Source organism: Raphanus sativus, unplaced genomic scaffold (genome assembly GCF_000801105.2).
Source record: "Raphanus sativus cultivar WK10039 unplaced genomic scaffold, ASM80110v3 Scaffold0095, whole genome shotgun sequence".
Lineage (NCBI taxonomy): Eukaryota > Viridiplantae > Streptophyta > Magnoliopsida > Brassicales > Brassicaceae > Raphanus > Raphanus sativus.
Genome location: NW_026615416.1, coordinates 31,421 through 55,615, shown reverse-complemented (window position 1 = coordinate 55,615; position 24,195 = coordinate 31,421). Strand labels below are relative to the sequence as shown.

At 35.9% G+C, this 24,195-nt stretch overlaps 4 protein-coding genes and 1 pseudogene across 4 annotated transcripts; 2 read left to right on the top strand and 3 right to left on the bottom strand.

Annotated features, from left to right (window-relative positions):
- Positions 1-861: 861 nt before the first annotated feature.
- On the bottom strand, positions 862-1,359 carry LOC130501083 (putative defensin-like protein 257). The gene is made up of 2 exons (XM_056995978.1): positions 1,230-1,359; positions 862-1,113 (listed from the first exon to the last, which is right to left on the bottom strand). The coding sequence occupies exons 1-2, from the start codon at positions 1,357-1,359 to the stop codon at positions 929-931; spliced, it is 315 nt and encodes a 104-aa protein (XP_056851958.1). The 3' UTR covers positions 862-928.
- An 879-nt stretch (positions 1,360-2,238) lies between these two features.
- Positions 2,239-2,943, top strand: LOC130501087 (probable ubiquitin-conjugating enzyme E2 37; annotated as a pseudogene).
- Positions 2,944-3,056: 113 nt separating this feature from the next.
- Positions 3,057-3,492, bottom strand: LOC130501086 (putative defensin-like protein 257). Its single transcript, XM_056995979.1, has 2 exons — positions 3,407-3,492; positions 3,057-3,291 (listed from the first exon to the last, which is right to left on the bottom strand). The coding sequence occupies exons 1-2, from the start codon at positions 3,462-3,464 to the stop codon at positions 3,107-3,109; spliced, it is 243 nt and encodes an 80-aa protein (XP_056851959.1). The 5' UTR covers positions 3,465-3,492; the 3' UTR covers positions 3,057-3,106.
- Positions 3,493-18,242: 14,750 nt separating this feature from the next.
- Positions 18,243-22,047, top strand: LOC130501088 (aldehyde dehydrogenase family 2 member C4). Its single transcript, XM_056995980.1, has 9 exons — positions 18,243-18,399; positions 19,145-19,287; positions 19,774-20,160; positions 20,529-20,618; positions 20,727-20,900; positions 20,983-21,120; positions 21,220-21,357; positions 21,485-21,546; positions 21,645-22,047. Exons 1-9 carry the CDS (start codon positions 18,300-18,302, stop codon positions 21,916-21,918), a joined length of 1,506 nt encoding a protein of 501 aa, XP_056851960.1. The 5' UTR covers positions 18,243-18,299; the 3' UTR covers positions 21,919-22,047.
- Positions 22,048-22,747: 700 nt separating this feature from the next.
- On the bottom strand, positions 22,748-24,195 carry LOC130501082 (trihelix transcription factor ENAP1-like). Its single transcript, XM_056995977.1, has 2 exons — positions 24,013-24,195; positions 22,748-23,946 (listed from the first exon to the last, which is right to left on the bottom strand). The coding sequence occupies exon 2, from the start codon at positions 23,944-23,946 to the stop codon at positions 22,915-22,917; it is 1,032 nt and encodes a 343-aa protein (XP_056851957.1). The 5' UTR covers positions 24,013-24,195; the 3' UTR covers positions 22,748-22,914.

The following is a 24,195-nucleotide window of genomic DNA, read 5'->3' as shown; positions in this document are numbered from 1 at the left end:
TTTTTTTCCAGAAACATGGATTTTAGATAAAATCAAGTACAGTACTACTATTTTTACTTAATACTAGTCAAAATTCAAACAATTTATTATATTTTCTATAAATGTTTAACTTTAACCAAAAATGAAAGCAAATGATGTTGCAATGTCGAATTTCCAGTAAAACAGTCTGCATGTTGAATTTCAAATATGTTTGTCAAAAAGGTCAACGGTAAAGGAAATTCTCGGTGCCATTGGTTGAAATATATGAAAATTAACATTCTCTCTATTTCAGTTTAATTGTCATTGTCGTAAAAATTTTTTGTTTCAAAATGTTTCAAAATAAGTATTATTTTCGAATTTTATTATGAGTATTGTGCAGTTTATTTTTTTATTGGTTAGTTAAATGTGTAGGTAATGATGTTTTTGTTTGAAATGTATAAAAATCAAAGATGAAACGATGAGTAATGGTTTTATTAACTGAGAAGTTAAGATCTGGTCGACTAAATTAAGTCAGTGAGATAAACATGAAAAAGCTGTTTAGCAAAAAAAAAACATGAAAAAGCTGAACATATGTACATATCTTCTGCTGGAAAAGGATGAAAATGTTGAAATATTTCAAGATTAATGTTTTGATTTTTAGCATTAGAGATTCACTAGCTTATTTTATGTTATTTTGTAATACAAAATGTTTGATTATATTATATTTTTTTTTGTAACAATATTATATTATATTATATATTTACCAATCAATTTTCTGTAAGTTCTTCTAATAATCCGCAACGTTGAAAAAACTGTTTTGTTTTATTTGGATCGAACCAAGTTTGCATATTGAATTTCAAGCATATGATTTATTATATTAATCTCGAAATACAAAATGAGTGTATTAAAGTCTAAAGAATTGATGGCAATACGTTTCTTCTTTTTAATGAAAATTAGATTAGAATAATGATCAAAAACAATCACATGACCCAAGGCGATTGTTGCAGAATCCTCCCTTGGGACATGCGAAGCTACAATCGATGTCCCTCTTGCAAGGTGGACGTGCTGAATCCAGAGTATTGCCTTTGGTAGCGTCACTTGAACTTCCGGCCATAACTTCAGCTTCAGTTAACTCTCTTGCTTCCACTCCAAAATCTTCATCATTCACATGAATAAAATGGGTTTTCAACAGTTAAGTTTTGTTTTCTCTATTTATATTTGTGACAAAGAAACACAAACGCTACTGTTCTAAAAGCAAAAGAAATACTTACTAGATGTGATGACCAAAATGAAAATCAAGAGTGAAGCTTTGAGAGAAACGTTTTTCATTTTGACGATTTCGTTTAGAGTTTCAAAGTTTGCGATTGCTTCGTATTGTATATGTAGCCATATGTATTCCATACATTTATAGTGTGTGTGGGGCAAGTTCGGTCTTGGTATCGATACTGGTCAAGATTTACAGAATCAATATTACGTTACCAAATTGGATAATTCACTTTTTCAGAAACATGGATTTTAGACAAAATCAAGTACTACTATATTTTCTCAATACTAGTCAAACAATATATTATATTTTCTATAGGTGTTTATTTTTAATCAAAAAATGAAAGCAAATGATGTTTTGCAATGTCGAATTTCCAGTAAAACAGTCTGCATGTTGAGTTTCAAATATGTTTGTCCAAAAGGTCAGCGGAAAAGGAAGTTCTCGGTGCACTGAAATATATGAAAACTAATATTTTCTCTATTTCAGTTTAATTGTCATTATTATAATTTTTCTTTGTTTTAAAATAAATATTGTTTTCGAATTTTATTAACAGTATTGTGCAGTTTATTTTCTTGTTGGTTAGTTAAATTTGTAGGTAATGATGTTTTTGTTTCGAAAATATGAAAATCAAAGATGAAACGATGAATAATTAATTTTATTAACCGAAAAGTTGAGATTTGATCGACTAAGTTAAGTTTGTGAGGATAAACATGAAAAAGCTGAACATATGTACATATCTTCTGCTGGAAAAGGATGAAAATGTTGAAATATTTCGATATTAATCTTTTGATTTTTAGCATTAGAGATGCACTAGCTTATTTTATGTTATTTTGTAATACAAAATGTTTGATTATATTAAATATTTACCAATCAAATTTTCTGTAAGTTCTACTAATAATCCGCAACATCTAGCATTGGCTGGAGTTTAATATCTACCATCAACGACCAATGAAAATACATGCAAAGAATATTTCTTTCTGTTGGGGTGCTTGGCAACCATCTACCATCAACGACCAATGAAAATACATGCAAAGAATATTTCTTTCTGTTGGGGTGCTTGGCAACCATCATTGAACATATCTACAGTGTTGACTAGCATTCGATTGTTGCCGAACTTACCGGTGGAATCTTTGTTGAGCATAACACATAAAGAGAGTCCTGATACTGATGATACCTCGAACGGTACTGGGAAATGAAAAGCAGTGATTGGTTTCTGCGAGGAAAAAACATCTGGTAACACCGGAGGGAGCAGGAAGAAACTATCTCTTGCATTGCCTTCTCAATCTCAAAAAGAAAGACTTGTCTGGTGAAGAACTCACATGAAGTTTCAGCTGCTTGCAAAGAAAACAAGAAGCCACGTTAAATTGTAAAGAAGCTTTCTCTGGGATTAAAGAAGCCATTGGTTGATGCAGCATCACTTAATAACAACTTTGCCTCTTTCAGGGTTTCGATCTTCTGCTGCAAAGAGTGACAATAGTAGACTAAGCGGAAAGCTGTTCTTGAGACCTCTTGGAGTTTCAAAGTACTTGCGCAAACTGAAATGAATCAGAATCAAGATGTGAGAAAGAGTTTGAAAAGTCGGTCTTGGAAGAAGCATCAGTGCCTGAATCATTGTTGTTTTAGACAGTGAAGAAAGTGGAGGAGAATAGGAAGACGCAACAGTCTCTTCGAGGTCAAGATTATTATTGGCAAGGAGAGGCCTCAAGTGTGGTAAACGTTGAAAAAACTGTTTTGTTTTATTTGGATCGAACCAAGTTTGCATATTGAATTTCAAGCATATGATTTATTATATTAATCTCGAAATACAAAATGAGTGTATTAATGTCTAAAGAATTGATGGCAATACGTTTCTTCTTTTTAATGAAAATTAGATTAGAATAATGATCAAAAACAATCACATGACCCAAGGCGATTGTTGCAGAATCCTCCCTTGGGACATGCGAAGCTACAATCGATGTCCCTCTTGCAAGGTGGACGTGCTGAATCCAGAGTATTGCCTTTGGTAGAGTCACTTGAACTTCCGGCCATAACTTCAGCTTCAGCTAACTCTCTTGCTTCCACTCCAAAATCTTCATCATTCACATGAATAAAATGGGTTTCAACAGTTAAGTTTTGTTTTCTCTATTTATATTTGTGACAAAGAAACACAAACGCTACTGTTCTAAAAGCAAAAGAAATACTTACTAGATGTGATGACCAAAATGAAAATCAAGAGTGAAGCTTTGAGAGAAACGTTTTTCATTTTGACGATTTCGTTTAGAGTTTCAAAGTTTGCGATTGCTTCGTATTGTATATGTTAGCCATATTTATTCCATTCATTTATAGTGTGTGTGGGGCAAGTTTGGTCTTGGTATCGATGCTGGTCAAGATTTACAGAATCAATATTACGTTACCAAATTGGATAATTCGCTTTTTTAAGAAACATGGATTTTAGACAAAATCAAGTACTACTATTTTTTTCTCAATACTAGTCAAAATTCAAACAATATATTATATTTTCTATAAGTGTTTAATTTTTAACCAAGAATGAAAGAATATGATGTTGCTATGGGGAGTATAATCCCACGCACACACGCACATATATATACTAGTCAAAATTCAAACAATATATTATATTTGTTTTTGATAATTATTTATTTTTTTAACCATGAAAGAAAAATGATGTTGCTATGGGGAGTATATTTACTTTCTAGTGGCTTTTTTGTGAATTTATTAGTTAAGAAAATACACACACATTATATATACATATATGTATATGTATATTTCCAGTCACACAGTTTGCATATTGAATTTCAAATATGTTTGTCAAAAGGTCAACGAAAACGGAAATTCTCACCAAAATGCCATTGACTGGAATATCTGAAAACTAAAATATTTCATTAGCTAAGAAGTTAAGATTTGGTGGACTAAGTTAAGTTTGTGAGATAAACATGAAAAAGGTGGATATATGTATCTTCTTATCCAGTTTGGTTTACAGAGTCTATATGAGTTTGTAGTAGTCGATAACAAAAAAAAAATGGATCTTCTTATATTTTTTATTATTATATGTTTCAAAAACGTTTTATACAAATTTTTCAATAAAATTTATTTTCAATTTTTTTTTAAATTTATTTTAGTATTTAATATAAATTTAAAATTTGTTAGTTTTATATATGATTTGTTAGTTTAGGCTACTAGATTAGGAATTTAGATTTCAATTTTTGTTATTTGTATATATAAATATTTATTTTAAAAATGTTTTTAAAATTTATCTATATTTTAAAAGTTTCGATTCTTTCTTTTCTTTATATTTTTTGAAAATTTCTCATGAATTTTCAACCAAATTTTTCTGGGCAAATACCTAACAAAAATTATCAACATAACCTTTTTTGGAAATTTGTCTGGAATTTTTTTTAAAAAATTTCTAATGAAAAATTACGATTAAAGATGTTTAAAGAAATTTGTTAAGAAACTGGTTTTCTGAAAATTTTAAAGATTTTTTTTATGGTTTTTCGAAAAATTGATCCGATGAAACATATACTTTAGAATCCATCACAACAGACACAGACTTTCGTCAAATACGTCCATCGGAAATTTGTTGTTTTCTTGTAGTGGTCGATTCATTTTGAAATAGTTATGAGTTCTAAGATAACACATGAACTAAGCATGGATGTTTAAGTGTCTAATCGGATTTGGTTTGGTTTTATTCGGGTTTCAGTTTTTCGGAAGTATAAAAATTTTCTCCATTCATATATTTTTAGAGTTTTGTTCGAATTTACTTCGGGTTTTCTTAGATTCGGTTTATAGTAGTAACTCCTCGCAAACTTAATTGAACCCTTTTAAATTCGAGTTCAGTTGCAATTGTCAAAGCTACAGAAAAAATTGCTCAGATATACGTATGACTCGGGTTACTCAAATACATGTTTGTGATTCAAAGTATACATTTTAGTTCACAAAATTGGCAAATTTAAACAGTTTGTACTAACAAATTACAAATGTTTTTGCATGGTTCAAAAGTATTTTAAAAGGAGAAAAAATTAAAAAACTAAAATAAAAATAACAACTTTATAAACACATGAAAATTATTTAAACCTCAAAAAATAAAACAACATTATTTAAACTTAACCACGAGTCAACGATCGGATGGTACATGACATTCCAGGATCCCTAAAGAACCTAATTCAAATCTGTTGTCATTTAGATTTCTCTGATTTGTGGTCACACGGATATAAGTAATGCTTTCAGTTCATTAGAAAACCCGAAGACAAAACTGATATATGGTGTTTTTCACATCATTGTATATATGTTTTCATTTGTTTAAAATCACTAATTTGTGTCAGTCTAGTCCTTTTTGACCTTTTACAGGTCTGGAGTTAGTAGAAGAAAGAAGAGAAGGTGTCTGATGAAAAGAAGTCTTTTTGGAGCATTCATGCGGAGAACACTCAAGAGAACAGTCCCGAGACTGTTCTCTCTCAAGCGGAACAAGCCGACGGAGTGATCCGGAGATTGTTCCAGACGAATATGGAAACTCCTATTTCGAAAATTAAAGCCCTGTTGCCCTAATCTCCTTTCTTCTGATTGGTGCCTCCATATAAAAACGTCATCTATCTTTTTACTATTTGTGGGACGCTGGTTTTTACAAGAGAACACTGAGTATTTGCGATCTGCAACTTGTAAGGGAGAAGAAATCCATCCTCTCATAGAGAAGATCATCTGAACCCTATTGTTTCATACTCTATTCTTATGCAATTTTATTCAGGATTTATGTCTTTGTTTATTTGCGTCATGATCGAGTAGTAGCCTTGCTCGCCTAGGGTTTTTAGGGTGTTGAGACATGAACTAAACATAGATAAGCGATCCATAACTGTTCTTCATTCATACTGTTCTTACTGCTTTCATTAACCTGATCACTTGATGTTAGATCACTAGTTCATCACCTAGTTAACCGCTTAGGATGATAACTTGATATGTATTGAATGAGCTTAGTATCCCTAATCAGCGAAAGTAGATATTAGGGTGGTAAGTGAACTGATCGAACCTGTTCTCTAAAGCTTGCTATCGATCCTCATCCCAACGACAGTTTGGTGGTGAGATCGATCTGCAAAGCGATCCTTGCCACGACAGTGGAGTGTTCCAGCTGAGTGATCCGAGTTCTAGAAAGCACTTCATCGCGCTTGAATAATTGTTTGGCTCCAATTCAACACCCAATGAAATACCCTAGGCTAGCTCTTGTTTAATTGGATCAATCTCGTGTTTATTTTGCTTGTTAACTATCGCCTCTTTCAACCAAAATCATATCTTCATCTTAGCTTGATTTCGGAACTTATAGAACTAGAGTGTAGACTGGTCCTCTGGATTTGAATCTTAAGTACTACAATTGCAACTGTTAACTTGGCAGTAGCAAGGATTCATTTTTAGTGTATCAAAAACCCAAAAGAATTTTGGACCCTTGGCAAAATAGTTAAAAATTTTACATATAATTTTTGGTAATTTAATTTTTTGGGGCCCTTATCTTTAAATTTTTACAAAAATTAGATATTTTTCAACACTATTTATGCAAAAAATTATTTTTAAGTCCTAGGCCCATGTCTCCTTGCCCAACCTCCTAAGCCGAGCCTGTCTGAAAAAATGGTCCATTTCTAGATTGCACTCCTCTTGAAGATTAATCTGGATCTCGATATGGGATACCCCAGATTAAAAAGAAAAACATTGTTTAAATTTCAAAAGCAATATATAGTTAAATTTTAAATGCAATTAAAAAGGTGAAAACCTCAATATTTGATTAAATTTTAAAAGTATATATTAAACTGAATATTTGAATTAAGGATCTGTGTTAGATACTTATTGAAATATTTGTGTATTTATTCGAGATTGGATTCATGTTTGATATGTTTTTTTTGGAGAGGAAGATTGAATTTTGCGGATCATTTTTGGATATTTGTACGGGTTTCGATAAAATCTAAAACTTGAAATGCAGTAAAACAAAATATATCAAGTGTTTTTTTTTGGTAAATGTTAAAATTATATTACCAAGTTTTTATTTTTTACAGAAGCACAGAGAAAAACAAGAAACAGAGTGCAAAAAGTAAACTAAACAGAACATCAATGAGCAATCAGATTCTAAGTCAACAAACTAAAGTCCCAAAGGTGAACTGGAGTTAGCGAAGCGTTGATGCCCCAAGGGAAAGGAATGAGAGGAGCGAGACCTCGGTTGCCGCGAGCTCCCAAAGAGAAAGGCGGCTCAAACCTTGAAGCAATGGGTGAAACCTACAGCTTCCAAGAGACCCAGTCATCAAGACCATCCCCGAGAAAGCAACCACGGAACAACTAGCCCATTCAAAATCATCTAACCGACAACACGAAGAGGAGTCCGCAAACAGGCGGTGCCGTCGTTCGAGACAGAGTGCTGGAGATTGATGTCACCAACCCTCCAATCCCGGGACCGTATACACCCGTTTAACCCACCACACACGTAGAGTAATGGGACATGTCGGGCACACCTCCTCCGGAATAAGCGACCTTCGAACTAGCTAGCGCCCGAGTGCTCCACTAACCTTGTTCATGCACAGAGGACCAGTCTGCTTCCAGAGAAAGTAGCACCACATGATGACAATTATTATGGGAGAAGAGAGCGAAGATCGCGCTGCCACAGTCAAGAACCCAAACCCGAGAGACAGAGGCACCAAAAGAGGCGCAGATGCAGTCTCGTGACTCGACACACGCTGCCACAGAGACCTCCTAGCCCGGGCGACAACACCGAGAAAGGAAGCTCTCCACGCATACCCACGACTGAGAACCAGCCATAGGATCTCCCAAGATCTTGGCGGATCCGGACGAAACCAGGAAACAAAGATTCAAACCGAGCCAAGTAGAGACCTCACGGAAGAGGGGCGAAACGATGAAGAACCGCTGGAAAGAAGCCTCATCAAGACTCCACGCGCCAAACAAACTCTTGGTCAGAACCCTAGATCCGAGAAAATTGTTGGTGATACTCCCGCGATCTGAACAGACTGGAGAAAGGATCGATGCCGGTTTAAGCACTTTCCTCTCCGCTGCCTTGGTACCGACAGATCTACTGGAAAGATCTCCAACAAACAGATTAAAGGCCCCGACCACCCACGAACCCGACTCCACCGGCTGGTCCTATCTCGACACGTCGCCGTCACACCAGATCTGCCACCACGCATCAAGCCTCTCGGATCCACCGCAAATAGAGAAGAAACTTGAAGCGGCGAATCAGGCCAAGAGCTTCGACAAGGACGTGTGGAGAAGGAAGAGAGCCAGTGAAGAGATGAGATGAGGTGAGGGTTAGGGTTTCAGAAGAGAAGAGTTAGAGAGAGAAGAGTTCCTTCGAACTAAGAAGAAAGAGCACTTGATCAATAGCTCTTTCACTATTATTTGTATGTGAAAGAGCACTAATATTTGTATGTGAAGTGTTTATGTCAGATTCATTTTGGGTTGTATTTATTTTTCGGGTCAGTTCGGTTTGAATTATTGGGGTCGCGTTTTCAGGTTCAGTGTTTTTGCCCACCTCTTGCATGGGCAATGTTTTGTTGTTGTTTTTTGTTTTTGCTAAACATGTTAGTATCATTAGAATGAAGTTTTAGGATATACATTAGCATTTAGCACATCTGAGATTTAAGATACCAAAAGAAAAAAGATATAGAAAAACAGCGTAGCATATAGTTTTAGTGACAGTAATAGAGTAAAAATGATGTCAAGATAGCCACAGAGGCATTAAGGCCCCTGAAGTTCGTTCTTACAAGTCTGGATGAGATGGAGTTGCGGGTATCTTTGTTGATAAGGCAGAAGACGGAGTGAGCTGGAATAGAAACATTGTTGTGAAGAACATTGTTGCGCTGCTTCCAAAGGTAGAACACCGTTAGATGTGCCACCGATGCTTTGTTGTTTACGCAGATTTATTGTACATCTTAACAATATTAGCAACACCGAACTAGTTAGTTAAAAAATGGTATCAAATTTGTAATAAAGTTAAAATTTCCTCATTATTATTCAGTTTTCTAAATATGAAGATATTTAAGTAGATTCTTAATTCAAGTGAAAAACATAATTTTTATAACTAGTTTTTTTAAGTAGATTGAAAAACTGTTGAAGATATGTTTCATTAAAAAAGTGTATATGTGTGTAGATTTTCTTTTGTAACACTCTTTAAAGGATCTTCATAGTTGTAACAAAAGTAGGAGAGCCATAACACGAGTATCGGTAACTCTAACCTAGCGAGAAGCGAGACATGCGTTTTCTATATCATTTAATATTTGCATCCAAAAAGTCTTTTCTAGTCCCCGATTAACAATTGAAGAGCTCTTTTGTGATGTATGAGATGATTGTTTGTAGATTTGTCAATACCTCTTAGTGATCTTAGACCTAAACCAAGTAGTCATCAGAAGCGAGTAGCGCTAGGTTGTTGTGAGAATGTGAATGCTGCATGTCTTTTTGGAGGACCCCCTAGAAACAATATGTAGTTAGGTTTACACTTTTTTGTCCAATATTTTATAAGAGTATTGACTGAATTGATTTTATTAATATGTACGAGACAGTATTTATACAGATAACAAGGAGTACTCTAGGTATTATACAAAGACTTAAATACCCTATACACATATTTTCTACACACTCCCTCAAGATTGAGGGAATTTGATCACTCCAATCTTGGACATAAGCTCATGAATCTCGACCGCGCCAATGGTTTAGTGAGAGCATCTGCGAGCTGATCGCGTGTCGAGACATGCTGTACCCGAAGTGCACCAGATTGAACATTATTGCGCACGAAGTGGAAGTCAAGTGCAAGGTGTTTCATCTTCGAATGGAACACTGGATTAGCACTTAGGTACGTCGCTCCTACATTGTCGCATTAAATGGTAGGAGTAGAAGGCATCCGCACACCAAGTTCCTGTAGTAACGAAGAGATCCAGCTTAGTTCAGAAGCTGTATTGGCGACGGACCGGTACTCCGCTTCTGTCGAAGAACGCGCAACGCCAGTCTGTTTCTTAGAGGACCATGCGATAGGAGTGGTGCCAAGATAGACAATGTATGCATTTGTGGACACAAAATCGTCGGTGTCCCCAGTCCAGTCCGCATCAGAGGAGGCATGAAGATGTATAAGCGAGCTCGTGCTGATGAAAACTCCATGAGTGAGAGAGCCACAAGATACATGAGTATACGCTTCGCCGCTTGCCAATGAACGTCTATTGGGCGATGCATAAATTGAGATAGTCTGTTGACGCTGTAAGCGATGTCTGGTCTTGTGTAGGATAGGTACTGGAGGCTCCCAATCACCATCCTAAACTCTTTGGGATCGGCAAGAGGTGACCCCGAGAGTAAGGAGAGCTTCGGCGTGGTGGCTTGAGGTGTGGAGACAGGCTTTGCTTCGAGCATATGAAGCTTGGTGAGGAGATCGACAATGTATCGCCGCTGCATCATGTGTAAGCCACGTTGTGTACGTGTTACTTCAATGCCGAGAAAATAGTTTAGGTCTTGAGGTTCTTTGAGAGAGAAGCGTGAAGCTAGAACGTGTATACAAGCCGTGACAAGAGAAGATGTGCTCCAGGTGAAAATGATGTCGTCAACGTATACCAATATGTAGAGGACATGACTCTCGTGTAGGTAAATGAAGACAGAAGTATCAGCTGTCGAGTTGTGGCCTCCCATTTGGAGAAGAAAAGTCTTTAGTTCTTCGTACCAAGCCCGTGGCGCTTGCTTAAGACCATATAGTGCTTTCTTTAGACGACAAACATGGTGAGAGCGGTCACGATCTACGAAGCCTGGTGGTTGAGAGACATAGACTTCTTCTTTGAGCGTCCCATGGAGAAAGGCATTGTTGACATTGAGCTGCTTAATAGGCCAAGACTTCGTCACTGCCAAGTGTAAAACCAGCCGGATAGTTACCGACTTAACCACGGGACTAAATGTTTCACCGTAGTCAACCCTATACTCCTGGTTGTATCCACGTGCCACCCATCTAAATTTGTACCTGCCAATCTCACCATTAGCCAAATATTTTATAGTATGAATCCATTTCGAGCTGATCACATTTTGATCCGGCGTTGGTGGCACCAATTCAAACGTCTGATTCTGAATTTGAGCATCGTATTCCACACTCATGGAACGACGCCAATTCTCATCTCGCATGGCCTGGTGGATTGTGGTTGGGATTTTTATTTCAGGTTTGGTGGTGGTGGCAACAAGGGTAAGCTTTTTGGTTGGTTTAGAGATGTTGTTCTTGGAACGAGTTCTCATGGGATGGGCGTTTGGGATTTCTGGTGTGGGATTAGATGGAGCCGTGATATCTGGTGGGGGATTAGGTGGTGCGGGGATAGGAGTTGGTGATATTGGTGAAGGTTGTGGGTCGGCTATTTCTGGTTCACTGGTCTGTGTTTATGGCTGTATCGTTTCAGTTGCCGACGACGTCCCTGTTGAAACCTGTCCAAAACCCATTTCATTACTCATACCTACCATAGCAGGAGGAGTCGGCGATGCTGGAGGCACCGTTGAGTGAAGTTCCTGAGCCGGGGGAGCGAGTGAAGACGAGCGTACGAGTGGTGGCTGGTGAACGGGAACAAGAGTCGGGGGCGTAAAGGCTGGCTGAGAAACTTCTGGATTGGTATCGGGTTTGGGAGGGTCAGTGAAGGGAAAATCAGACTCCACAAAAGTCACATGTCTGGACGTATATATGCGACCAGTAGGCTGATGAAGACATAGATACGCACTTTGCGTTAGAGAATATCCGAGGAAGACACACCGATAGGAGCGGGAGTCTAACTTGTGAACGGTATACGGGCGGAGCCAAGGGTAACACACACATCCGAAGATACGTAACTTCAAGTAGTTTGGTGATCTTCGAAAGAGCATGCCGTATGGAGATTCCTTGGTGAGAACCGATGATGGCTGGCGGTTTATCAAATAGACAGCTACGGCGAATGCATAGGTCCAATACTCTGTTGGCATAGATGCTTGATGGAGAAGGGTCAAGCCTGTTTCGACAATATGTCGATGTTTGCACTCAGCTATGCCGTTGTGCTCCGGAGTATGTGGTGGTGAAGTGTAGTGAGATATTCTTTGAGCCGCAAGGAACTGTCTAAGAGCCACAAATTCTCCGCCGTTGTCGGAATAGAGGTTGTCGGAATAGAGGAACTGTCTAAGAGTCACAAATTCCACAAATTTGTGTTGTCTTCTAACACAAATATTGGACTGCTACTGCCTACTTTGTTGTAGCGTCACCTACAATGTGTTTGTTTTTGAATTTTTCTTTACAAGGTTTTAACTTTTAAGTCCTCGCAGTACGCATAGACTACGTTCCTGCTCGTGTGCTACGTGTCGTCTCCTTAAGCTGTACACGCTTTCTAATCTGACACCCATACAATTTCCCTTCTAGAAGCTTTCCTCAATTTGAGCTGTAGTTATTAATGGTTTTTTTTTTTTGCTAAAAGTTAGTTATTAATGGTTCCCGACTTGTGACGCTTTTTCTTTCGGTATTTCAGTTTTATGATATATTTTCTACACTTCGGTTTCATTCCCCAATGTGTTTTTGGTTTTAAAACAGAAAAGAAAAAGTTCCAATCTATCTTTGTGACGACATATATGTTAATCTAGGTCATAACTCGATTGCGAATAAAACGTAGATATTTTATGCATTCTTACTTTTCTGTACGTCACTCTCGCTTACTTTCTCTTCCAAACTGCAATTATTCTTCGGTTAAGAAAAAAAAAAAGACAATGCAATGATGATATTATAACCGGATCGAATATTCAAATTATCGACGCCAGAGTGGAAAAAAATAGTCAAGCTCTATATTTGTTCAAAATAATATAGATATTACGAATTTACAGGTGGCAAATATGTCAAATCATTTTTGTATTACAACAAAATCTTTTATGAACAATTTGAAGAACTTAAGTTGTAATTGAGTTATGTTTTGCTTTTTTTAAGAAGCTTTAAAGTCTTTCATGTTTTCTTTTTGAACTTTCATGTTTCCAACTAATGTAAAATTTATTGGTAATAGAAGACCATTGAGGCTATCTCTTTTTTTGTTTCTGATAAAAAGATTTAAAAAACAAGAATTATGAAATTGTTTACAAAGACTGCAAAAGATATAGTCACACCAAGAGTAAAGAAGATAAAAGGAGTAGAGACAAGCCAAGAGGATATAAAGCATCCGAACCTCGAGAGGCATACTGAACCCAGCCCAGCGAGAAGGTTTATTTTGAATCTGTCTCCTGATTTCTTTTATTTTGAATCTGCTAATTTAGAGAACATGTGCGTTTTCCCTCTTTGTAAATGTTTTCAATATGATCAATAAATTTGATATTCCATAAAAAAAAAAGCTTACAGAACCGAACACAATTAGATGACCGCCGTTTACCAGGACTTGTAGTCTTTTACCTGGAATATTATAAATTGAAATATTTTTTTGATGTTTTCTATTAGGGACGTAACTATCATAATTTCAACAAATTTTGGTAAATGTGTGCTGGCGACTAAAACAAATAATTTTAGAGCAATAGTCCAAATTGCACGTTTTCTTTGTTAGAAAAATGTAAAGAAACAACCAATTGGTCTACAAGAGGGGTTTATAGAATTTTTTTTTTTTTTTACCATCTAAAATAATATTATTAAAAGGCAAAGGTCCATTCGAAATACATAAAAGTCCACAAAGGGCATACACACTGGGACCTATAATTGGGACGAAGCCCAACAGTCCAAACGAAAGGTCTACCGAACAAGGCCCACATTAACTAACACAGAGCCCACCACAGGACCTCTGTCTCCACGTGTGTCATCCCACCGACAGGGGAGACACGTGTCTCGCTGCTCCCATCAATTTCACCGCTTCAACGCTTCGAGAAACCACCGCGGAAACGGAAATCGCCGACGTTTCATCGCAAGCCACCAGAAGCGAAAACACACCACTACAACAACAGCCTCCGTCTTCCTCGCCGTAACATCATCCAGTGGAGAGCTTCCTCGCCTGTCGAGATCTCATCCATGGCTAGCCACGCCGTGAAACTGAAAACAGAACCGTTCACCCAATCAAACCCCAAACACAAGCCGGCGGCGCGAGGTTGAACAATCCTCCATTCCCCGGAGTCAAAAGCCAGCGACGGCGGTTTATCTGAAACCCTCCGCTCTGGAGTCAAAACTAAACTACTAAACGGAGAGATAGCAAAATCCATCTCCCTCACCGTGTATACACAAACAGAAAAAAAGAAAAGACTTAAACCGGACCGGCGGTGACAAAGGACGCTACTCCGCCAGTCGAAAACGCATTTATCACCGGAAAAAACTAGAAAGAGGTCAGAGCGATATTTTAGAGAGAGGCCTGAATTGCCAGAGGGGTTTATAGAATTACTATCCGTAGAATTTTTTTCCAGAATATATAACCGTATAATAATATAATAATACTAGTTATATAATTAATTGGAAGCTTCGAATGTTTTCAATTCTAACCACAACATACCAAACTTGATAGTAACAAAAATACCTACATATATTTATGTATATAATATGTTTTAGTTACTATTGCGATTGCACCAAGTTTATTCTACGGTTGTTCTACATGTTGCCATTCAGACATTAGAGTTTATTAATATCTTGAAGAAATGTTTTCAAACAAAATAGTTAATTTTGGGTAGTTCTATTAACTAGCATCAACAGGATTTTGTCCCAAAACTAACACTTGAAAACAGCATTCACAAAATTGGTAAAATAGCATTCATTGAAGAGTTTATATTTTTTTATAATTTTAGGTAGTTAGATAATTACTTAGTTAATAAATTAGTAAATATTGAACATTTGAACAATATTAAACAATTATTTATAAAAAAAAATAAAACTTAAAGAATTTTTTTTTTCAAACTCAAGAATTCTGTTTTGAATGTGTAATTAAGTTGCCTAATTTTTTTTTTTTTTTTGAACATAAGTTTCCTAAATTTATGTTGTCTATATTTAAGAAAGCTTTTATTAATTTGTATAACATCTTCCAAAAGATTAGAAAATATTCCGTAACATATATTTAGAACAATTTGTACCCACTTCTACAATAACTCAAATTCAGTGCCGGCTTAGTATACCGGGCGGGTAGTGCGACCGTCCTAGGGCCCACTCCAATTTTTAATTTTTTTTTTGTTTTTTTTATCAACATATGTATATTAGAATTAAATTTAAATAGTGTTACAAAATATTAAATATGTAACATACTAATCAAAAACAAAGAAAAACATATGAATTTTTACTTTTGTTTTAAAAGTAAATTTTATAATAATTAAAATACTAAAAATTAATACTAATAGGACCCAAAATTTTTGTTTTTGCCCAAGGGCCTACGTGGATGTTGAGCCGGCCCTGCTCAAATTTGGTTAATAAAACTAACATTTTATGAGTTTCAAAATGGTTAAATAGTTTATCTTAAAATGTTTAATATTGAATTTCTCTAACACATATTCACAAAGGTTTTTCTAAACTATATGAATGTATCATGGACATTTATTCTTACGTCAAAAAAGGACATTTATTCTTTCTCTTTCATTTTTTTGGTTTTTTGGGAAAATGTTAAAATTTTTGGTTTTATATTAACATTAAGAGATAGCTACCAATAATAGTGTTAGTAGGAAAAAAAAACTATAGGTCTATAATTGACCACCACAACCACGCTATTCTTTTTGATGATTTGTCTTTTGTTTAGACCAGCACCTTTATGAGTTACTTTTGACGAAGCCTTATTATAATGAGAAACGAACCCCTTTGTAATCCGACATGCGAAATTAGTGACCAATAGTTATTAATTTACAATCGACTGAAGACAAAAGTAACGTGATTACTTTATATTTTACAACTGAAACTCTGTTGTATAGCTTTTTGTTTTGTTTCTACTTCATCAACGTGAGTTCAAGATTGGTTTTGAAAATTATTGAGACCACATATACATATGTTACTTTTGCTCCAACCACTCCTACGTCAACGAGCCAGCAGCTGTTTGTTTTTGTGTGATGTCCATAAGAATCGACAATATAACACGTTTGACAAAGATAAAACAATGTTCACTCGTTTCTTGAACTTTTCAAAATAGTTATAAAATTAGTTGATGTCTATTTACTTTGAGATTTTGAGTATATCATGCCATCGATGGTCGATGCAGACGTGCAACCAGACATCACGTCTATGATATTGAATTCGGGATTATGGGTCTGAATTGTAAGACGAGATAATTGCGGTATCGTTCAAATAGTAACGAAAATGTATAGATATATAGGTATATGTAGAGATTTTTGTAATTGACGGGGTGTGTTTCAGGGCGGTTGATTACCTTTAGGAACCTTATATATTTCTCTCTATATATATATATATATATATATATATATATATATATATATATCACGTCATTTGACATTCAAATGTTTGCGGTGAATTGAGCATTTTAACCTGAACAAAACGGGAAAAATGGTGCGCACTTTAGTTCATTTTGTCTATATTTATATAAGATGTTGAATAAACTGTACACTTCATGGTTGGCAACTCATCGATACACAATAATTTATACTATTATCTTTCATTGTATGTTCTACATTGCCAAATAATATAGAAACTACAGAATGGTTGCTTCATCCGTGCACAATGCATTTATTTTTTTCTGGTTCAGTTATGGTTTTTTTGTTGTAGTTTGTTTTTATTGTATTGTAGGTTATTTTTATTTCTGTCATTTTCGTATTATCTTTTTATATCTGTCACATTTACACCAATTAATATATACAGAACTTTAGTTAGTCTCACTATAGTATATTCAAAGTGAATGACAATTTTGGTTGAAAATAATAAAATAAGATTCATAATCTTATTAAACGCATCTATGGAAATTAATTATTTTATATTCTTACAGACTGGAGATACTGCCAGAAACACCTAAGTTTGTCTTTGTTTAGCAACATAAGTTCATGTATTTGAGTTTTAGAAATGATTGGAAGAAACTTAAAAATAGTTATAGTATGTTAAGAAAACAGTTAAACCTTTGAAAAACAGTTCAAAGCAAATCAGAGGTCAACAACCCTAAATCATGAATGGTTGTAATAATAAACTAGACTTTGATCCGTGTGGACACGCAGATATATTTCTTCAAAAATATAACTATTTATTTTTATATCACTATTATATATTATATATGTGTCATCATATAATTATATTTTATATGTACCATTATAAAAGTAATCATATAACTAATAGCATTTTATATGTATTATCATATAAATAATCACATATATTATATTATAAAAATTTAAAGTGAAATATAAAAACCATAATTTAAGTTGATGTTTGAAATTAGGGTTTGTATTGTATTTTTATTATATATATTGTAAATATATTTTATAATGGTTATTGGAAAATATTTTAGTATCAATTTTTGAATATATTTATATTTTTGAGTCAATTTTTGATATAAATAAAATTTAAATTATTATTTTGATTTGAAATATATATATAAAGTTTAAATTTTGTTTTATGATTATTTTAGACAAAAAATGTTCTTAGGTAATTAGATTGGAAAATTTTCGTATATTTTAAAGTTGCCTCAAATAGATAATTTTCACAATATAACGAATTTTCAGTTTTTCTTAATAATATAAACCCATTTTTTTTCTTAATATACTGCTCTCCAGATTTTCAAATAATATTATACTCCATTTTTATACTTTCAAACAATTTTTAAAATATTTCAGTTTTAATAATATATATAAGAGTTAAATAGAATTAGAATTACATCGGTATCTCAATATTAATATAAGTAGATAATGTCAGCTTTAAAAAACTAGATAATGTCCGAATATTTAGCTGCATGGACAAGACGATGGCGCAGTAAAATTTTATTCCAGCCCCCCCCAGTAGAGTAAAATCCCATGCTCTAAAATTACTTCACGTGCATGCACGCTCCTAGCTTTTTTTTTGGGCAACGCACGCTCCTAGCTACCTATCAAAAAAACCACTTGCCTTGCTGACGTGTGAATCGTGAGGCTTGGTTATAAATAAGTACATAACCTCCACGTCCTTCAATGGTCCTCTAAACACAGAGAGAGAGAGAGAAAAAGGAGAGAGATGGAAGACGGTAAATGCAACGGAGGCGCGACGGCGGTGTTACCGGAGATCAAATTCACCAAGCTTTTCATCAACGGCCAGTTCCTCGATGCTGCTTCAGGTTTTTAAATCTCACTGCATATCTACTTAATCTCGCAACTCCAATACCTTGACATTAACAGAAGAAAATATGAATCAAAATCCTTCATATTCTGATTTTGGCTTTGACTATCCAAATACACATACCTACTATTCTTTTCTACGCATTTAAAATATCTCCCCAAAAAATTGTAAATGTTTTGGTCATTCTAAAATATATGAAACTTGAAACAATTATGATTTAGGAGACGGATGATTCACACACATATATTTTAGATAGTTTGAGAACCATAGAATATATGCATGTTAAGCACTTAAATTTGGGGATGACACAAATGTTCTGTTTCAGTATACTTAGGATCTGGTTTCAACGGATGCGTATATTAGATCATGAGCCTAGACCAATCCCTAAAATATTTACAACTAGAAGTTTTACAGTGGCTAGTTTGGATGAGTATTGAGTTGCTGGAAGAAACATTTTTTTTCTTACAAAACATTTTTGTGGCTATCATCCTGACTGGAAACATGTCTACTATTAAACACCAGTGCCTGATGGTCCCACCTGACAATTTTCTTCTCAGCCACAAATTTTATAATTCTCTTCTCAAATATTTTTCTTCTCTAATAGGAGTATTTTCCTTCCTTTTCTAGAAATTATAATAATATTGCTTTGACCAAAAAACTCGTGATTTGAAGATTGAACCGACTGGTTGATTCAATTTGGCATAACAATTGATCATTTAGTTTTTGTTTTAATGTGTTTGAAGGTAAAACATTTGAAACCATAGACCCAAGGAACGGTGAAGTGATCGCGAAAATAGCAGCAGGAGACAAAGAAGACGTTGACTTGGCCGTTAACGCTGCACGTCACGCCTTCGATCATGGTCCTTGGCCTCGCATGACTGGCTTCGTACGTTCCTATCTTTCTTCCTCATGTTTTTATTGCACCTAACCGTTTTTTAATTGCTTAGTAAATCATTAATAAATATTATATAAAATACTAATAATTGATATTTGTTGATTGATGTGGTCCCGTACGTAGTGGGTCACTAATAAATATGTATTTATTGGGTTGTATCTTAGTAGTATATATCGTTACTGATTTATATTTTTTTATTGTATAGAGAACGAGCGAGATTTGACTTATTTTCCTGTTAGCAAGTCACCTTCATGTTATTAAGGAAAACGTTTTACCCATATTGCATATTCCAAACTCTATCTAAGTTTACTTATATTTTCATAACTACATGATTTTAAAATATCACCCCATCATAAAATTAGTTTGTATACATGTAACAAGCTAATTTTGTATATAATTGTATGATTGGGTGATATTTTGCGTTAGTATAGACTATAGTTCTCACTTATCCAATTTTGGCGGTTTTAATCGGATCAGGAGAGGGCAAGGATTATCAACAAATATACCGACTTAATAGAGCAAAACATTGAAGAATTGGCTGCTCTTGATTCGATTGACGGCGGAAAATTGTTCCATGCGGGAAAAATGAATGACATCCCGGCCGCAGCCGGACATTTCCGGTACTATGCGGGTGCGGCGGATAAAATCCACGGCGAGACACTTAGAATGACACGTCCGTCTATGTTCGGATACACACTTAAAGAACCTATTGGAGTGGTCGGTCACATCATCCCTTGGAATTTTCCTAGTATTATGTTTGCCATGAAAGTGGCTCCGGCTTTAGCTGCTGGTTGCACCATGGTGGTCAAGCCAGCAGAGCAGACTCCACTCTCTGCTTTGTTCTATGCGCATCTCTCGAAAGAAGTAAGTCAATCTATCTAATTTTGATTTATTAAAGCTTGTCCAATAATTATTTTTTTAGTACACAAACATTTTCTAAATAATAGTCTTATCATATAAAATTATCTCTTTGTTTGTTTGTATATTGTGGTTACGTATACGTTTACTCTTACTATATTTGGCTTTAAGACATTTTAGAGTTGCGAATTCAATTGGAAAACATAACATAAACAAAGAAACAATCCATACATAAAACACTAAAAGTTTTGGTATCATTCTAAAAGTAAACGCACAAACTAAAGCATTATTCATAGTAATACCAAACGTGTAGGCAATTAAAAAAATGAAGCATAACAATCTAAACATTGTATTTATTTTGTTGAAATTCACAGGCGGGATTTCCTGATGGCGTGATCAACGTGGTGACTGGATTTGGAACAACTGCTGGAGCTGCTATTTCCTCCCATATGGACATTGACAAAGTAAAATAACTATTATCTTATGAGATGTTAATTAGTATGTTGACCCCATTAAGTTGTATGTGGATTCATGAATCCTTTTTTTTCTTTTTTTTTTTTTTTTGTGCTCAGGTCAGCTTCACGGGATCAACTGATGTTGGGAGGAAGATAATGCAAGCCGCAGCAGCAAGCAATCTAAAGAAAGTGTCCCTTGAATTAGGAGGAAAATCGCCTCTTCTTATATTCGATGACGCAGATGTTAACAAAGCCGCCGAACTTGCGCTACTAGGTTGCTTCTATAACAAGGTATAATATCATCATAGAATCCAAAATTTCAACGAATATGGTGATATCGTTATGTAAAACATATATATGCTGATATGTGCAGGGTGAGATCTGCGTGGCGAGCTCTCGTGTGTTTGTCCAAGAAGGTATATACGATAAGGTTGTAGCGAAGATGGTGGAGAAGGCTAAAGACTGGACCGTTGGTGACCCTTTTGATTCCACTTCTCGACAAGGACCTCAAGTAATATAAGACTAATTAGTTACAAGTTTATTGATCTTAATTTTGAGTAGATTTTAAGTAGACTAATCGGGTTGAGTACGTAATTTTTTTTTTGTACAGGTGGATAAAAAACAATATGAGAAGATTCTCTCTTACATTGAGCATGGCAAAAACGACGGAGCTACGTTATTAACTGGAGGGAACGCCATTGGAGACAAAGGATATTTCATCGAACCAACTATATTCGCAGATGTTACGGTAACTTTATATGATGACCAAGAATCTATAATCCCTTCGGACTAGGACCAGAACCAGAAATGTCGTCTAGCTCCCTAAGTACACTAGTTGGTTTTAAATTATGGGTTTTAATTTTTGTTGGTTACAGGAAGATATGAAGATATACAAAGAAGAAATCTTTGGACCAGTCATGTCTTTGATGAAATTCAAGTAAAAAGCAAACGAAAACTCCTCCATTTTATCTTCTCATTCTTAATCAAATTCCATAACACACTAAACATCTCTCTCTATATATTTTACTTCCACAGGACTATAGAGGAAGGAATCAAATGCGCAAACAACACCAAATACGGTCTAGCAGCTGGCATAGTGAGCCAGAACATAGACGTTATCAACACGGTTTCGAGATCAATCAGAGCTGGAGTCATTTGGGTTAACTGCTACTTCGCATTTGACCTCGACTCGCCTTACGGTGGCTACAAGATGAGTGGCAATTGTCGTGAAAGTGGCATGGACGCTCTTGATAGCTATCTACAAGTCAAATCCATTGCTATGCCTCTTCACAACTCCCCTTGGATGTAGCAAAATTTGTCCAGCACACAATACACAAACGTAATCAATAATAAAAGCCTTTGTACTCTGTTTTTTTTTCTATACGTTTTTTGTTCTTTTGTCTATTTATGAAATTAATAAGAGTTTGTTTTTAGAGTCCTCATAAACTTACACTCCTCTTTAGCAATCTTTTTGGAGGAGTAAGGATCTACGGATTAGAATGTCAGCATTTGCTTTTTTCCTTTTCTTTTCTTTGTAACAAATTGTATCCGAACTGAAATCTCTGTTAGAGATCCTCTGAATAATAAAGAGTATATTTCCTTGTAGCTGGATTTCCTTTGTACAATTGCATTGCATGTGAAGGAGTCTTATAGCTATTTCAGAAAGCTACATTTCTAATGTCTATTTATATCTCTCACTCCACAAGCATCCGTATCCCCCTTTAGATTCTATTAAGTTTTAAGTGTGTAGATAACTTATACGAATTTGGTTTGGTATATGGTTTGACATGTACTTCACTTAAAACTATTAATCTTGTACCAGAGCCAAGATATGACTGGAGAATACTGAAGCTCGAACAATACTTATTGAAAGAGCCACTAAGTGGCCTGAGGTTATTCGCATCATAGCTGCCTCGATGTCCTGAGACCTTTTGCAATTGCTGCAAACTTCCCTGTTAGAAGCATGGCCAAGCCTGTTATTTTTCTTGAATTTTTTTTTATATACAAATCAGAATCAGGAAACAGATGGCCCAATAATTTTAGAATCCAAAGACTGGTATCATTTTACAGTTGCAGCTGATGATCAATTGCTTGCTCCAAATTGGTGTGTAAATGTTATGGATTCAAGATACTTGTCATGACTATAATAATCTACTAATCGATATAAATAAAACTTGTAACCATCAAACACAAGTGTCAAATAAATAAACTTAAAAGTTCTGAATTTCCCACAACGAAAAACAAAAAGCAGTACCTTTCTTGAATCTAATAAAACAAACAACACTAATTATTATTTAGAGATTATTCAATCACTGAGATTCACATCAGAATCATTGCCCATACCCTCATCTTCACTCTCACGACCACCACCACCATCACGATGATGCTCATCCTCCTCCTCATCCTCTTCACGTAGCCTAGCGATCTCAGTCTGAGCTCTCTCCACAATCTGTTTCTTCTGCAACTCCAAATCCCTCTGAAACTCACCTCTCATCTTCTCCAACTCCTTCATCTGCTCTTTCTTACTCTTCTCCATCTTCTCATAAACCTTCCCAAACCTCTCAACCGAATCCGCCAACAGCTTATACGACGCCGCATCATCGTCCCCCTTCCTCCTCCTCCTCCTCCTCTCATACTCAACCTCCTCCTCCTCATCATCATCCTCCTCCGAATCGCCAGGACTATCCATCATCTCATCAAACCCATTAGACTTCTCCAAATAAACCTTGGTGTTCATAAACACAAACTCCCCCGAATCAACCCCGCACGCTAAACCGAACTCCGGTTTAGCCGAAGAACCGCCACCACCAAGCAACATATCCAGCTTGTTGAAAAACGACCACTTGCTCGAACCCAGACCAGACTTCTCCACCTTGACCCTCTCCTTCTTATACTTCCTCTTCAAGTTATCAACCATTCTCCGACACTGCGTCTCGGACCTCTCCGACCGAAGCTCCTCGCTGACTTTCTCCGCGACCTCGTTCCAGTCCTCGTTCCTCAAACTCCTCCGACCAAGCTGCAAGAACCTGTCTCCCCACACTTCCAAAAGGACGAACGCCTCTTGCTCGGCTTTCGCGTCGCTCGGACCACCGGAGGTGGAGAAGTCGTAACCGGAAGGAACCGGTTTTGTCGGTTTAAGCCTCTTCTGAAACCGATGACTGTATCCTCCTCCTCCTACTCCTCCGTCGTCTTCTTGCTCCTCCTCTTCGTCTTCTTCTTCTTCTTCGTGGTAATACGCGTGGCGTTTGGGGATGGGTCGAGTGTACATAGGATGTGTTTGGCGATTCAGAGGGTAAAACTTCTTCGGGTACCCGGTTTCGTCTTCACTGTCACCCATCTAAAGAAGAACGATAGAGAGAGAGAGAGAGAGAGATCTAGGGTTTTGAATTTGAAATTAAGGTACCTGATTTTTCACCAACAGAGGAAGATCTTTGAGGGTTTTGGCTAGAGGAGTTGAGAATTGGTAGAAATTGAGGTTGTTAATGGCAGTCTAGGGGTAGAGAGATCTGCATATTAAGCCGGGTCGGAGGGGAAGGAAGCTAACACCACCGAGGAACATGATGAAAGCTGGGGACGGAGTTTTGTC